The sequence below is a fragment of the Phaenicophaeus curvirostris genome, chromosome 7 (genome assembly GCF_032191515.1).
Source record: "Phaenicophaeus curvirostris isolate KB17595 chromosome 7, BPBGC_Pcur_1.0, whole genome shotgun sequence".
NCBI classification, from domain to species: Eukaryota; Metazoa; Chordata; class Aves; order Cuculiformes; family Cuculidae; genus Phaenicophaeus; species Phaenicophaeus curvirostris.
In genome coordinates this window covers 14,633,808-14,650,985 of record NC_091398.1, presented here as the reverse complement: position 1 = coordinate 14,650,985, position 17,178 = coordinate 14,633,808, and the positions used below count along the sequence as shown (strand labels likewise).

The 17,178-nt window shown below is 42.4% G+C and overlaps 1 protein-coding gene across 2 annotated transcripts in view; it reads left to right on the top strand.

Moving 5' to 3' along the window:
• PARD3B (par-3 family cell polarity regulator beta) overlaps positions 1-17,178 on the top strand; it is a 429,894-nt gene that overhangs the window by 342,652 nt on the left and 70,064 nt on the right. For both annotated transcript variants that reach the window (XM_069860945.1, XM_069860946.1), the window contains one exon: positions 1,800-2,096. In XM_069860945.1, coding sequence (XP_069717046.1) covers positions 1,800-2,096 — 297 coding nt within the window. The remainder of the gene's footprint in view (positions 1-1,799; positions 2,097-17,178) is intronic.

The following is a 17,178-nucleotide window of genomic DNA, read 5'->3' as shown; positions in this document are numbered from 1 at the left end:
GGACATAAGCACCCCCTGTCCACTGCCTGCCTTGAGGAAGGTAGACTGCAGTGACCTTCTCTTCTCCAAACTGAACAAACCAAGTGACCTCAGCCACCTCTCCAAAAGTCTTCCACTTTGAGGCCTTTAACCATCATGGTCTCCCTCCTCTGGACACACTCTAAGAGCTTGGTGTCTTCCTTGTTCTGAGGCATCCAATCCTGCACATGGTACTTGAGTATCAAAGAGGAGAAAGATCCTCTGCTTCACAGAGGGAAGACAGAACGTGGATAGTGGGCATGCCCCCTGACTGTCAAGGCCTGTAGACGCATCCTGCTGTAAAAGGCATCACCTCTAGATATGTCCTAGCACAGTGAACGGAGAGGTGTTACTGGAAGCATGCATGATACCCATTAATGTACTCAATGATACGTGTAGTAAGGCTTATTGTTCTCAATGGAGTTATTTGTGAACCTTTTTAGCTATGAATTATTTGCATTTATTTTGGTTATACAAATCTAATGAAACAAAATAAATGATATGAATCCCATTCTGCACTTAATAGCTTCTGTCTGTCAGACTGGAAGCTCCCAATGTGCTCATCTATTTCTCTAGGGAACCATTTTCTCCCTGCCTTTTAAAGACTTTCTCCAGAACATCTTCATTTTTCACTATGCACAGTCCTGAGGCCATTATGCTTTCCTGGGGTAACCAGGTCTGGTAGACCCTTTTTACTTATTCTCCTGTTGTACAAATTATACCCTTCTTTCTATGCTGCTGCTGTACTTCAGATGCAGTCAACAGCAAATGTTGACTTCTTCTGTCTCTGTATCTGTCTTCCATCCTTTGTTTTTTTCCTCCATGCTACATTATTTTCTGTAAATTATATTTATTACATAGTGTGGTCAGCATTCTGCCAGATCCATCTCACTGCATTTAATTACGCTGTGTTGAAGAGCAGCTGAGCAGTTAACAGAAGTTGTATGCTCACAAAGCCTTGCTATAGGATTTTTTTTTCTCCAGCATGAATGTTGAATCATTGAATATCAGCTGAGTTTGAAATTTACCTGAATATCATTTAATATTCTGAAGAGATTACACAATGGCCCTGATTCGCAGCAGCATTTTGTAATACCACTTAAGGCTTTATCAGAGTGGAGTACTGCCAGTAATAGTCTTTAATTCACTTATATGTATCAATTCATCTTTGTCAGGTTTCTATTAATTTCTTTGTGGTTTTACTTTGTCCCTAGCCCCTGTATAATAAAGTGTTATTTCCACATTTATGTAGCCAAAATAAAATTTAAAAAAAAATCAACTCTTCAGCAAATTAACCGTGATCCTTTGATTACAGACAACTGTGCCATCTCTCCATTTATGTTCACGTTTAATCCACTTTTCATAAGTTAATGTATTTAGGAGAATTGAGGTGAGTCAAGTGACCAAGGGGCAGTAACAATTTTCCTGACTAATTTAGATAAAAAGATTCAGGATTGGGTTAGGTTTGTTAACTGCAAACTGGAGGGTAGGTGTGGAATTAAGACTGTTTATGCATACACTTGTAAAAAGCTACGCTATATTCAGCATTAATTTTTTCTCATTGGAATGATATCCAGCCTTGGTTACAAAAATGATTGCCAGAGGTAAAGAACAAGGTTGCTGCATGCATCATTTGTTTTATCTGGCACCAGTTCCATGGTGCACTGGAAGATCTAATCAGTTGAGTTTGGGGTTGGTGCTCCAAAATTGTGTGAGGTTTCAGTGTCTGTGGTTGCTACTGAAGTAGATCCAACTGTATATTTGTTCTTTTTCATTTTTAGGATTGGTGCAAAGCATCAGGAGTTACGGCAAAAGCAGCTGAGAGGACTGAGTGATTATTCTTCTGGTACTGGAGGACCTGACATTGATGATGATGAGGTGGATCCATATTATGCCAGAGTAAACCATTTCCGAGAGCCTTATCCAGCAGCAAGCATCTACAGGCCATCATCACCAGCAGCAGCAGAAACCTTTGTATATCCGCGTGATTCTCCTTCCACACCACTAGAGAGGGAGCCCTTGGAAGGACTGTATGCAAAAATAAACAAGCAGCACTACCCACAGACTCCTGGTGACAGGTAATGTTGCCACCTGGCATTACAAACATGATAGCTTGGTGGGGTGGGAGCCTGGAGCTAGGTGAGGGGGCTGTTCAGATGCCCCAAGCCCCTGTATTTACTGACTAGAAAGCCATGAGTTTCCTCATAACCAAAACCATGGTTCAGTGCAACAGTACTCCCCAACGCACTGAAGCAAGGCAGCAGTCAAACAGAAATCATTAAAGAAAAGTCCATATTTCACAAACAGAATGAATGAATTGACTCCAGTCCAATTCCTGCACTGCTGAGAGAGTATTTTTCCCTCTTTCAATTGGGAAAAGTTCTTACCCTGCAGCAAAAATAATCTATGTTTTCAGATCCCATTCGATCCTGCAGATCATCAAGTGCCTATTAGTAACAGGTTTTGTATGATAGCATGATACATTGCATATGTTTATGGTTTAGTTTTCCCCAGCTGTGTGATATTACACACTTTCAGCTAGGCTGGGGAGGAGACGGGGGATCACGACATTTTTATGCAGACTGTGATGTGTGGCTTTACAAGACTGATTGCCTTTCACAGCCTTTCCAATAACCAAGTGGGAAGGAAAGAACAATTTTTAATCCTTACTGTCAAGCTTCCAGGTTGATAGAGTTAAAGAAAGATGGTCAAGTTTTATCCCGGGTTAAAATGAAAACAGAAATTCCTTTGAGATGGTGCTGTAGCCACCGTTATGATGATTTTGAAACTGATTGCTTCTGGAATTTGGGGCTAAAAGAATGAAAGAATTCATTACTACCATGGCATTAATATGTAAATGTTGCATTTTTCAAACCAACATCTGAGTGTGTAGGCAAGATATACTAGTTTATGTGAAAAGAAGAGCTGACAGATCAAGACATGGGGGACTTGAGGAATTGTTCATGCTTTGAGTTCATATTACAATCTGTAGTGTCTCCCCATAGCCTCAATCTGTGCTATGTGATACAGCGCTTGTTAATTTTGGAGAAATATGTAAGCACAGATAAGTGTTTTCAGTTTGTGGCATCATAGTACTTTAAAAACATCTACATCTACTCTAAAAGCATCTACTGAGTCATGGTTATAAATAGTAATAAAAAACTTCTGACATAGATCTAAGTTTGTAACAGAGAATGGGCCAAGTATCTCTCTTTTTCACTTAAATACAGTATGGTCGAGATCTTTCAAAACACAATGACATTGCTGATTTTCTTCTTCCATATAATTAACTCTTCCCCTACTGCATAAGGGTGAAGAGTGTGAAATAAGTGGTAGTGATCACAGCTTTTTGCCATTTAGCAAGCTTTGCTGCACTAGAAAAGTCTTGAGGCGATTGTTACTTAAAGTTGTGCAAACATTTGTGTATGGCAAAGGGAGCAGAAAACAAGGTCATACTAACTCAGTAAACCAAGAGCTGAGAATTCCTAGTGGGAGGCAGTCTAAATTCAGGTTCATGTAATTTTCAAATATAAATATATACTGATGTAACTCAATTGGAGTAATACATTGTCATAAAAGTTTCTTCATATTATCAGTTTTAACAGGGACTTTATGGCTTTAGGTTTTAAAGATGTCATCAGTTTAGAAGTGTGGTCTATACGTTGTTTTTCCATTAACCAAAAAGAAGTGTTCAAGTCTTTCTCTCTGGCCTCATTTATTTGATTGCTTCTGTTGCGGTTGTAGCTACAGTGAATGAACTCTTGACTTGCTATGTGGACTAGATTGAAGTCCTAACCAGGTTTGGATTTGGTGTTGGCATCCTGGCTTTTAGGATTGATTTAGTTGTAATTGGATGATAGCATAACAACTCAGTGAAAAACTAAATCCAAAGCATCTAACAGGCAAGGAAAGTTACCTCATATCTGAGCCATGATCAAAAGTCATGCTGAGAGGCTGTTCCATCTGTGTTGATTCTATACTGAAAGACAAACAGTCACAGCAACTTTGCTTTGTTGAATTTTTCAGTCTTGTAGAGGCTGTTTAACCAGATTAGGAAGAAAGAGGAAATGTGGAATTCTTATTAGGCTGCCTTTGTTGTTTTTTTTAAATCTTTCTTTCCTTTGTCTCAGAGACAAAAAGGTTGTTGTTATTCGCCAGCAGAAATGTGCCAAACATGAATAATTTTATGTGAATTTATGCAGTGAGTCGTGAGGTCTCAGCCAGCAGTTGTTGAATATAGTGGCAACTTCAGGCAAGGAAATGTGTCTGTGCTAGGGGGAGTATTGAAAAGAGAAAGGGATGTGGAAAGAAAAATCCCTGGATAACAAGTTAATTACAAAAACAAATCTGCTTTCAAGGGTCAAGTATGAAAACTACCTTGTCTGCCTCAAAATGATGGGAAAGAGCTATAATGGATGCTTATTAGCCAAACCAAAGTTATTTTGTGTTTGCAGGGCTGAACATTTATCAACACATTTGTCATGTAATAGCTCATGCTTTGGTCTTGCCAACCCATGCATGCTCTCTCTCAAAGTTTTGCTATTAATTTTACTTTAGATGGATGGCTTTTTCTCCCACCTCTGACTCGCAACTTGTAACAGTGTGGGGAGACTTGATCAGTAACTGAAGTGAATGGGGTTTGGGGCAGAAGGGGGATTTAAACGTAAAGAGAATCAATTATTTCAGTCTTGGAATTGCAGTTGTGTGTCTTTATGATAGAGAATTAAAACTCATCATTTGAAACAAGAAGTTCATTTTTATTTTATTTTTGCAGAAGAATGTATTAACATAATTAATGCCTTTTAAAATTTGTAAGCCATCTGTAAATTAAGAAGCTCAGTGACCAGATAAGTGCTGTTCACAATTTGCGTGCACTTACTCACCTTCCCTTTTCTCATCACCAGAATCCATCATGTGTTCCTGGTTCATATTTCTTGGCAGAAGCTCACTTCAAACTGAGCATCTCCCTCCATATGCAGAAAAGCAATAGGTTGCACATGTATGAGGTCTTTTGCTTTAATTGTTATGAAGTATGTTTGGTGCCTCCACGCACTGATCCTTAGGGCACATACAGACCTGCTTCACATTGCTGTTTGCATAGTAATGTCCCCTTTACCTACACTTGCATCTGGCATCTCCAGTGTTTTTTGCTTTGGGTTTTTGGGGGGCTTGCTTTCTGTCTTATTTGCAACTGTTGTGTAATGTTCTTCTGCACTGCTTCACGATTGTTGATTTTCATTCCGACAATGACTATATTCAGTGAAATGGATGTAATTTTTTGTGTATATTTTGCTGAAAGCTTTGGAATTCTTAACTAAGAGAGGTGCTATGTAAATGTAAATTGTCCTTATTAATGAATATAGCAAAAGCATTAGCATGATCAGTGTATTCTGTGAATGTTAAGTTAAAACGAGTGAAGAAAAAAATCAGCTGGCAAAATCACACATTTCTTTGTAAATCAAGCATTTTTCTGTTTATTTCTAATTAGCCACAATTTTCTGTAATGCAAATGGCTTCCCAAAGGATGGTGCAGCCTGCACAGCCACCTTGCGCAGCTGGGGAACTCACAGGGTCTTTGCCTGAGACACTGTACGTTTCCCCAGCCTGCAGCAGAGACTCTGTGGTCCGTATGTTCCTGAAACAAGTGGTAAGTCACATCTCTCTCAGTTTAGTCATCAAGGCTGTACCATGACAGTGCTAAGTTGCACCATGTCAGAGCCTAGGTGTCAGACCAAAGCCAAAAGAGCATATGCACAGCACTGTTATCACTTAAATGTCAGGCATGTCACATGGTGCAACCCTTTCTCACGTTTTGAATAAGCAATTTCCTCTTTTTTCCTCCCTTGAACACGGTGCTGTCAACTATATCCAAACACCCCGAGTACATCTCCAGAAAGGTTCTAGAGACTTTGCTGAACTTATTTCCTCAGCCCAGAACTATGAAACATTTAAAGTCTGATGCCAAAATCATTGCCAAGTATAATTCTTCATTTATTTATGTCTTATCTTGGGGAGTTTCAAAGTGCTGCTCTGTCAAAAGTGGATACAGTTTTCCTTTGTTTGACAAGAATAGATTCAGAGCTGTATCTTGTTGCAGATTTTTTTTAAATACTAATAAAAAAACAACACTGTGTTATTACATAGCAGTGGAGTCCAAAACCCTGGTCTCATCCAGCTTTCTGGGTTTGGAGATGCTTGTATGAGTCCCACCATACAAGATCTTATACTCTACAATGTTAATTAATTAATTGAAAAATAGATCTTCCCTATTCAGGGTGAATGTTCCCTTATGGAAACTTACACTCTTCCAGAACGTTCAATACAGCATACAAAGTTGAAAATGGGGAAATTGGTCAGGAACCTGGTTTAGTGGTAGACAGGAATGGTTGGACTCGATGAGGTCTTTTCCAACCTAGTGATTCTATGATTCTGTGAAAAGAAACCAATACTCTTGTGCAACCCTAACTCTGCCCCTCATGCCCTACCCTCAGAGCTGGCCAGAGTCATGAGAGGATCAAGCAAAGACATTAAGCAGTTTGCCTCTCCCTGGAAGGGATCAAAGGAACAAATTGCTCTGTGTCCTATGAAACTGAATGGCAAATGTAAGCTGTATGTAAGCCTGAGAGGAGAGTAAAAAGGATCCAGGGTTTTGAAATTTAGCAAATGGAGCATTTCTTACTGAAAAGTAAAGTTGGCGTTGCTCACTGTGCAGCCATCTCCAACACCTTTTGTCACTGATTGTCAACTGCTTTAGGAGCGGATGGTCCTTTACTCAGGAATGGTCATCCCTTAAGATGGATAGTGTGGAGGCAAGGTAGAAATTGAATGAGGCTGTGTAATACCCTTTGCCACTAAGCTTTGTGTTACACTGGGAAGAGAATTATGGTCATGCATTGGAATAGTTTGATTCACAAGGCACGGCAAGTATGAGCAAGCATGTGCTCTCTCTTACCACATAACTTAGTGTCCTAAAATCATCTATGCTGTTTCCCTGTCCTTTACCACTCTGTACTTCCCAAGACTGTCCTCTGACTCATTTACGCCTGGAATTTACTTTTTCTGAGACATACCACGAGATCTTCTGAACCCTTGGGTGTCATCCAGTCACTGTTCCCTATAATGGTAAAACGAGAACCTTAATGTTTGGCAGCTTCCTGGCTGATAGATTTCTGACAACAGTTAAATTCTAACTGCCTTTGGCAAGTACAGCAGAGGTTCAGTGGTTCCTGAGGGCTCTCAGTAGAGGTGTCCTGCTCACAGAAGCAGGGTGCTCCAGAAACCCCTTTGGCTATGAGGGGTCCACAGGAGTGTAGGTTGTGCCAGTGGAGTTACGCTTGTACTGTGTTTTTTGCTACTGATACTATTTGTAGTTTTCTTCCTCAGAAAGGACAAATGGGTACTGTGTACTCACTATGGTAACTGTGGAGAATGTTGAATATCTGGACCTCCTGGGACATGTTTGAATAAGCCTTAGTTTTATTTCCTCCATATATAGGAAAAAAAATATATACTGGTAGTATTCAGGAAAAACTACTTTGCAGATAGAGTTCAAGGTGCTATTTCCCAGGAACCCCTCATCCAGTTCCTTCCCAGTCCTATCATTCATTTATCATAGAAACCCCAGATTTCATGGAACTCAGGTGACCCTGAGCATTTCAGAGCGTGTCTTAACAGAAGGAAGTTGTCAAACTTTAACCAGAGCAGAGCTGCATTTACCATGTAATGTGTGCATGCTTGTTTGAGGGGATGCATTCTTTAGGAGAAATAAATTCTGTCAGGAATAGTCACAAATCTGCCTGTGTGCATCCTGCCTGCTAGGGTTTGTGTTTGGATCACCTCACTTATTGACAGATGTATAAAATTTTATATACTGCACTCCCACAACTCCCTTGTGACTGTCCTGCTGCAGATGCTGGTGAGCCTGAGTTTTGGCAGCTGTGTTAGGCATTCATATACATTCAGGTTTTGGGGTTTTTTTTTTCCTTCCAGTCCTGTCTTTTCTTATGTGATATATTATTGCATGGAATTATTTTACATTAATTCTGCCTATTGATCGGTAATGTCCCATTCTTTCAGTTGTTTGGACGCAAATGCAAAAGATAGGTCTCTGGAGAAAGAGCAGGTCTGTTACTGGAAGATGAGACCATACCAGAGGATACAGAGTGAAGTGCAGATGGTGTTGTCAGCCTCTTAAATGTACAAATAAAGACAAAATGAGATCGTCCATGCAGCTGGAATGAAATCATATGGCCTTGCATGTGTTCCTGCCATAGTGTATTTCCTAGTGTGAGCAAGAGATGCTAAATTCTGTCTTACGCAGGATGTTGTTTGACCAAAGCTCATACTTGCTGCTTCAATCATCAGCAGAATGATGTGTGTATGTATTAACTTTTCTCTGCACAGTATTTTTTTAACAGACACCATTTAATTTTAAATGCTAATTTGTGTGTGCACTTAATTAAGAAGCCAGAATTGGCTGCAAGGCTAGTAAGCTCCAAGAAAGAGAAAGGAAGATCGTTACACTTCTGCTTGTAGATAGCTATTTGTGAACCAGCTGATAATGTGCAAAATTAAGATTTTGTAAGTGGCATTTTAAATGGACAGTTAATGGCTGAAGATTAAACAGAGACGTTCAAAAGAGAAGCTGTTTGAATCTTGTTTATAGGCCAGTCACTTCCATGTTTAAAGTATATACCCTTAATAGTATGTGGTGTTCCATTTCGTAGGCAAGCAATGTAACTAGGATCTTTTCCTTGAATGAGGAAATCTACCTTACTGAATATGTTGGATGGATGGATGGATGGATGGATGGATGTAGCATTGTGAGCTGTGTTTTCTTCTTCCTAATTAATAGTTGTCTGGTAGCAGTACAGGCTGCGAAATGCATTTCCCCTGAGAATCTGGTAATCTTAAATAAAATTGCTAAATCTTATTTTAATTAAAATGAAAGGGACATGGTTATATCTGATGTGGTTTTGTTTTCCCACTGCTCTCCAGTAGTGCATTCTACTTCATACACTTCAGGGTTTTCAAAATGCCCAGGTTTTCATTGATCCAGGAGGTCTTTTGTCAGAATTAATCTCTTTGGCCCTATCATTAGCCTTGCAGAGTTGCTCTAGCAAAGGGGGAAAAAAAGGTATATTTTCAATCAGGTTTATTCTGTACTGAAATTCTGATGAAATGATGAATATTAACTTAGTCCCGTTTCCCTGACTGAAGAGAAACAACAAGCAGAAGGTCATTATGCTGCTCACAGTTGTGAGGCATGTCTTTCCAGCAAGTCCTTTGCCAAGAAACTGTTTGTTTTTCTTTTGTTTTCCCTTTCTCTCAGCCCAGTTCCCAATCTTTTCATTAACTCTCTGCTGGTTTTTCCCCAACTTCCCAACACAGTCATTTTGCTTTGCCATCTCCTAGCTTCTGGATTCACAATTACTTCCAGAGAAAGGCCTGATGACGTGGCCTTATGCTAGCTTTGCTGGGTAGCCCAGCGTAAAATGGATCTGCATTGCTGACCTCAGGGAGATCGCGCTCTGTCCAAAACCATGGCTTTCAAAAGTTCTTCTTCCAAGTTTTTTCCTACCTGCTACTAGTTACATGGAAGAAAGGACTTCTTTCTTTCATTGTAGCGGTAGTCTTTGTTTAGTAAAACTGAACAGTAAATGAGAGTATGGGGTTTTGTTGACGGTAGACTTGTCTGTACTAAAAATCTGAGGGAAAAGAAGTAGGACATGAAGAGCACAGACAAGTTCATCTGTATCAACTTCTTTATATTCAGACTCAAGAGGATGAGATGAACTCACAGCAAGCTCTGTCCTCTTGAGATAAATCAGTGGATTTTGGTCAAACTGTTCTTAAAAACCGGTCAAAGTTTAGTGGGAGTCAAAGAATCCTTACCCAGAAATCTTGAAGTTATGGACAAAGGATTAAGCTTGGAGGAGAGGGGAAAAAGGGCTCTCACTGGACTGCTTCAAAATGCTGCATAGTTCCAATTAAGAGAGCAATGATATCTGTCTAATAAGGATGGGGAAGTAAGAAGATGTAGCAGGGAAAATGGACATCAGCTGTCTGGAGCCATGAGAAATGTTTTCACAGTGTCTTCGCTTCTGTTTGAGGTTATCCAAGGTCAGCGGGACCTGTGCTGACAGGTTCCTCTGAGCTACAGGTAAGTAATCCCCAGCCACCCTCGTCATTAAGCAATGGGAAGCACTAAGTCCTAAGAGTCTTCAAGCAATTTGCCACAATTTTTCATACATTCTCAAAACAAACACACAATGTTTTTCTCAGTTTACCAGGAAAAACTCTTACGCCAAATGAGGTGGCTGCCACATAGGGAGCCCTGGGGCACACTTTAGACCTGCTGGCATTGCCAGGTTATGCTGCCACCAGGAACATGCAGTAACTCTGGTAGATTTTTCTAGCATGACTGCTTGTGTCCAGGCAAAGTGCTTGGTATGGTACTCGCACAGCTTAACTGTGTAATGGAAACCTTACAGTGGAAACTGCTGTCATCTCTATGCATCCATAGGATGTATGGCATTCTTGCCATATTCTGAGAAGACTCTTTATACACTGATTTTTCTGCAGTCCCAATTTACCTGGAGTTTATACTGGCAGATCTTTAAGATTTTTCTGCTAATCTTAGTTCTTCTGTTCCACTGAGTGACTTAGCTTTCAACATAATAAGATAAAAAAGATCTAGCAGGGACGCAGATCTGACCTTAGAATAAGTCAATGGGAACCCTTCTCATGTAGGGTTCAAGCATCTAATAACAGTGTAAAATGACTGGTCCTAAAAGGAGTCCAGGACCTTACTCCCTGCTTGTGTCAAGATGCCAATGGTGAAAGGTTACCCAAGCACTTAGTAAGCAGCATTGCTGACAGCAGCTATAGGCAGAAGCACAAACCAGATCTTTTGGTCAGCAGAAAACTGTAAGACTTGAAGTTGTTCGAAAAGCTGAAAATCACTCAATGTTATGCTAGCAAAAATATTGGGAGGACTCGTGCGATGTGATGAAAATGGCTTAATAGGCAACAGGATGCTGAATAAAAGGAGAATAATTGTGATGATTGTCTGACAGTTGTGCAGACTGTACAGTCAATGACAAACTCTAAAACGTGCTCTTTTTCAATCCATGATCACGAGTCCAGTGGCACAGACAATAATCCAAGGGGTCATAGTACTCCAAGAAATAGTTTATTGTTTCATCAGCTCAAGTCTTCTGATGTAGTTAAGTTGATACATACTCTGAACCTCTGTGACCATCCTTACGTCCCCATGAGGAGACCTGGCACCATATGGAATCCACATGTACTGTGGCTAAGTTTCTCTGGCAGGCAGCAGAGTATTTATTGACATTGATCAAGGTATCAGTATTGGTCTTGAGATGATCTAAGAGAATTGTGACTATTTTGTGGAGAGCGGTATTAGACTGTCATAGGAAATTAAATAAATAACTTCTCTTAAACTACATTGTGGGCTGTATCTGAAAGAAAGTGAGGTCTTCCATTAGGTCAGAGGGACATGAGAAAATGATGTTGCTTCAGATAACCACGCTGGTTATCTTTTTTTATCACCAGCTTGTCCTTGGTGTCTGGAGGCCCTTTTTAGAAAGCAGTGGAGGGTGATTTCATGAAAGATTTTATACTCTTCAATTGCTAGCAAAAGAGGTTGTTGCCTTCATTTTTTCATTCCAGCAAGCTGAAGTGGAGAAAAACAAAAAACAAGTTATGCTAAAAAAGATGCAAGAGGAACAAGTATGAGATACCTCTCGAAAATGCTAAAAATTAAATAAATTTAGCATACTAGTAAAGCAATAAACGTTCTCTTGATTTATTTTTTCTCTCGTTTTTCTCCAGTTTCCTGCTTGTGTACCAGTAGGTTAGTGTGACAGTTTTGCAGTGTCACAGTGTTCTGTTAAATCTGAACTCTGGGAGGTTGTTAGCCCCTTCTCTCCAGTGACTTGTAAGCAGTGAGAAGAAATGAGAAAGCACCAGCTAAGTTTTTAACATTTTAAGCATCTTATTGTTCAGTCTTTGACCCATATTTATGGTTTAATTTCTTCATTCACTTAAAATTTTAATCTTAAATAAATTTTTTTAGCATAATAGTATCTTTGGGGCATTTCTTCTCAAGCCAGCATTATAATAACTAGAACATGTCTTTCAGCTGTGGAGTTTATCTGTTATAAACACTTCTGCCTTTAGGCTTTGATGCCTACTTAGTCCTGGATATGGTTATTGCCTTGTAAATGGGAATCAACTGCAAATGATCATTATGGTATTAACATAAAATGCATGGAAAACAATTATTTTGAGATTGGCCTGTAAGTTTAAGCACAGAACGTGTTTCTAATGCATGTGTTGTACATGACCAGGCAATTGAAAAGTAAGCAACAATGCACCTTCAGAGGGTCAAAAACGCGTTCAATACATGGTCTGTCTTGTGGTGGGGCAGGGAAAGGGCAACTGCTTTCTATGCCCGAGTCGCCATAATGCTCCATAATTGTCTGAAAGGAATGCTTTAATTGAGCACTTGTATGTTCTGAGTGTGCTGCTGACCAGGGGACCTGGATTGCTTCTGCTCTGCTCTTGGTTAACAGCAGAGGAGGCCTTCAGTGGCTGGAGTCCCAGCTTATGGATGCTTCCATAACATGACAAAGGGGTGTGAGGTTGTGGAGGAGAGTTGGGGAACAGCATCAGAGCAATAAATGTGTTCCTAATTGTTATTGATTGTTAGTACTCAAATTGCAAGCAGGCAGTCTGCAATCCTTCACCTGAATAAGGTGTCGTTTTCTTCATTTAACATCTTCTGCTGTCCCTAATTTGAAAAAAAAAAACCAAAAAAAACCAAACACGAGGCAATTATTTTATGCCTTTGTATACAATGGCAATATTTAAGCAAGGCTGCTTCAAAGAAGGAGAGTAAAAGAGACTGGGGGGAAGGGATTGATCTTTTCCTCCTTTTCTCTGTAAATACCACTGTCTGCATCAGTGGTGATGCTTTGACCTCTTTTCTACAGAGCTTGAAAAGTCTCTTGCACTTAGTGACATGTTCTGGCTCCAAAACTGAATAGGCAGAAGTCTAATTCTCTTTCTCTGAGCACTGCTGCAAATAGACTATCAATCTAAACAGGGTAAGTGCTTGAGCATTCCTCCCAGAATTTAGACTCATTAGTCTGAGTACTGGTATTTTTTACATGTCTGTGTGGCTTATGAAATGATTAACACTCTTCCTTCATACCTTTCCACCTTTAATCTGCACTCTGCCCACTATCTCATCACTATTAGCTATGGCAAATACACCAGATGTCTGAGCAACTTCATTGTTCTGTTTTTCTTTTCAAGACCCTAGTGCATAGATAGATGTTAATTTCTCTTTTGTGTTAAAACCTGTCTCCCAGGAATAAGATTACCAGTGTTCAGTCTTTGGCCAGTAGAGATACTGACGTCTCTCATGTTCTGAATGCTTTGTCTCGGTTAGCATTTCTACTAGTGCATTTATAGTGGAGGTCTCTTCTTCTGTAATGACCATGGAACCTTAAATTATGTTCCCTGACTTTAGAAAATTATTTTAACACGTTTTCTAAATGTTTTCTTTATTCCCAGAGTTGAGATATGATACATAAAGACACCTGCTCTTCCAAGTGGGTGGAAAATTAAAATTCACAGAATCACAGAATAACCAGGTTGGAAGAGACCCACCGGATCACCGAGTCCAACCGTTCCTACCAAACACTAAACCATATCCCTCAGCACCTCGTCCACCCGTGCCTTAAACACCTCCAGGGAAGGTGACTCAACCACCTCCCTGGGCAGCCTGTTCCAGTGCCCAATGACCCTTTCTGTAAAGAATTTTTTCCTAACGTCTAGCCTAAACCTCCCCTGTCGGAGCTTGAGGCCATTCCCTCTTGTCCTGTCCCCTGTCACTTGGGAGAAGAGGCCAGCACCCTCCTCTCTACAACGTCCTTTCAGGTAGTTGTAGAGAGCAATGAGGTCACCCCTCAGCCTCCTCTTCTCCAGGCTAAACAACCCCAGCTCTCTCAGCCGCTCCTCATAAGGCCTGTTCTCCAGCCCCCTCACCAGCTTTGTTGCTCTTCTCTGTACTCTCTCCAGAGCCTCAACATCCTTCTTGTGGTGAGGGGCCCAGAACTGAACACAGGATTCGAGGAGCGGTCTCACCAGTGCCGAGTACAGAGGGAGGATAACCTCCCTGGACCTGCTGGTCACGCCGTTTCTGATACAAGCCAAGATGCCATTGGCCTTCTTGGCCACCTGGGCACACTGCTGGCTCATATTCAGTCGGCTGTCAACCAACACCCCCAGGTCCCTCTCCTCCAGGCAGCTTTCTAGACAGACTTCTCCCAGTCTGTAGCACTGCATAGGGTTGTTGTGCCCCAAGTGAAGGACCCGGCATTTGGCCTTGTTAAACCTCATGCCATTGGACTCTGCCCAGCGGTCCAGCCTGTTCAGATCCCTTTGCAGAGCCTCCCAACCCTCCAGCAGATCGACACTTCCACCCAGCTTAGTGTCGTCCGCAAACTTGCTAAGGGTGCATTCGATGCCTTCATCCAGGTCATTGATGAAGACATTGAACAGGGCTGGACCCAGCACTGAGCCCTGGGGAACCCCACTTGTCACTGGCCTCCAGCTGGATTTCACACCATTTACCACCACTCTCTGGGCCCGGCCATCCAACCAGTTTTCCACCCAGGAGAGTGTGCGCCTGTCCAGCCCAGAGGCTGACAGTTTCTCAAGCAGAATGCTGTGGGAAACTGTGTCAAAGGCTTTGCTGAAGTCCAGGAAGACCACATCCACAGCCTTTCCCTCATCCAGTAGCCGGGTCACTTTGTCATAGAAGGCGATCAGGTTAGTCTGGCAAGACCTGCCTTTTGTGAACCCATGTTGACTGGGCCTGATCACCCGGTTCTCTTGCATGTGCTTCATGATAGCACTCAAGATCACCTGTTCCATGACTTTCCCTGGCACTGAGGTCAGACTGACAGGCCTGTAGTTTCCTGGGTCCTCCCTGCGGCCCTTTTTGTAGATGGGCACAACATCAGCCAGCCTCCAGTCCAGTGGGACTTCCCCAGTCTTCCAGGACTGTTGGAAGATGATGGAAAGGGGTTTGGCCAGCACATCCGCCAGCTCCTTCAGTACCCTAGGGTGAATCCCGTCCGGCCCCATAGACTTGTGACTGTCCAGTCGGGCTAGCAAGGCTCTGACCACCTCCTCTTGGATCATGGGAGCCTCATTATGCTCCTCTAGCTCCTGGGTTTGTACACAGGCGGAACGACCCTCCTTACGACTAAAGACTGAGGCAAAGAAGGCATTAAGTACCTCAGCCTTTTCCTCATCCCCTGTTACTGTTGTCCCTTCTGTATCCAATAGGGACTGTATGGTCTCCCTAGTCCGCCTTTTATTATTTATATATTTGTAGAAAGATTTTTTGTTATCTTTCACTGACTTGGCCAATCCAATTTCTAGCTGAGCCTTAGCCCTTCTGATTTTTTCCCTACACAATCTCACTTCCCTCCTGTAGTCCACCCAAGAGGCCTGTCCCTTCTTCCAGAGGCCATAAACATTTCTTTTCTTCTTGATATCCCTCAAGATCTCTCTATTCAACCAAGCTGGGTTTCTCCCCTGCCGGCTTTTTTTCCGGACCACGGGGATGGCTTTCTCCTGAGCTGCTAGGACCACCCCTTTGAAGAGCTCCCAGCCCTCCTGGGCTCCCTTGCCCTTGAGTACTGTCTCCCATGAGACTTCACCAACCAGCCTGCTGAAGAGATCAAAGTCTGCCCTCTGGAAATTTAATGTTACTGTCTTGCTAACCACCCTCTTCACTTCACCTAGAACAGAAAATTTTATAATCTCATGGTCGCTTAGTCCTAGGCGTCCACCTACTGCCACATCCCCTACAAGGCCTTCTCTGTTCACCAACAGGAGGTCCAGGAGGGCACCTTCCCTGGTTGGTTCATTCACCAACTGTGCAAGGAAGTTATCTCCCACGCACTCCAGGAACCTCCTAGACTGCTTCCTTTCTGCTGTGTTGTACACCCAGCAGATATCAGGCAGATTGAAGTCTCCCACCAGAACGAGAGGCATCGATCTAGAGATTAACCCCAGCTGTTTATAGAAGAGCTCATCAGCTGCTTCTCCTTGGTTGGGTGGTCTGTAACAGACTCCCATCACAAAATCTACCTTCTGGTGGGCTCCTCTGATTTTGACCCACAGGCACTCAACCTCCTCATCTCCACAATCCATCTCAGTGATGTCCAAGTCCTCCCTTACAAAGAGGGCTACCCCACCTCCTCTCCTACCCTTCCTGTCCCGCCTGAAAAGCTTGTACCCCACCATAGTCGTACTCCAGTTATATGAGTCGTCCCACCACGTTTCCGTGATGGCAACAACATCATAGGCCCCTTGCCCTACGACAGCTTCCAGCTCTTCCTTCTTATTTCCCATGCTGCGTGCATTGGTGTAAATGCACTTCAGCTGAGCTGCCGAGCCTTCAGCCCTCCTAGAGGGAACAGGGTTCGTTCCCAACTGCCTGGTAACTGGATCAGTTGACACCAGAGTGCCTGCATCTCCCTTAACACCCCGAGGTGTGTTCTCCCCCACTTTTTGTGCGGTGAGGTACTGGTGGTCCTCGCCCGCGCACCCTCTCCCAATCACCAACTCCCCACATCCAGGCTCATTCCTGTCTAGCCTGGGCTCAACCCCCTCCCCCTTCACATCTAGTTTAAAGCTCGATTTATGAGCTTGGCTAGGTTTCTGGCAAGGGCTTTAGCCCCCCTAGGAGACCCATGTGTCCCGCCCTTAGCGAGAAAGCCTGGGGGTGCATGAGCCCCCCCATGATCAAAAAAACCAAAGCCCCTCTCCTCGCACCAGGCTCGGAGCCAGGTATTAATCGAATTCTTCCTCCTGGCTTCCCCCTCCTCTCTATTTAGCATTGGGATGGAGCAGAATACTACTTGTGCCCCAGAGCCCTCCATCACTTTCCCAATTGCCCTGAAGCCATTCTTGATGGCTTTGGCCTTTTTGTTTGTTAGGTCATCATTACCAGTTTGGACTACTATCAAAGGATAGTAGTCCGTCTCGTGAACCAGGGAAGGAAGTTTTCTAGCTACCTCCTTCCCTGATGCACCTGGCAAGCAGCAGACC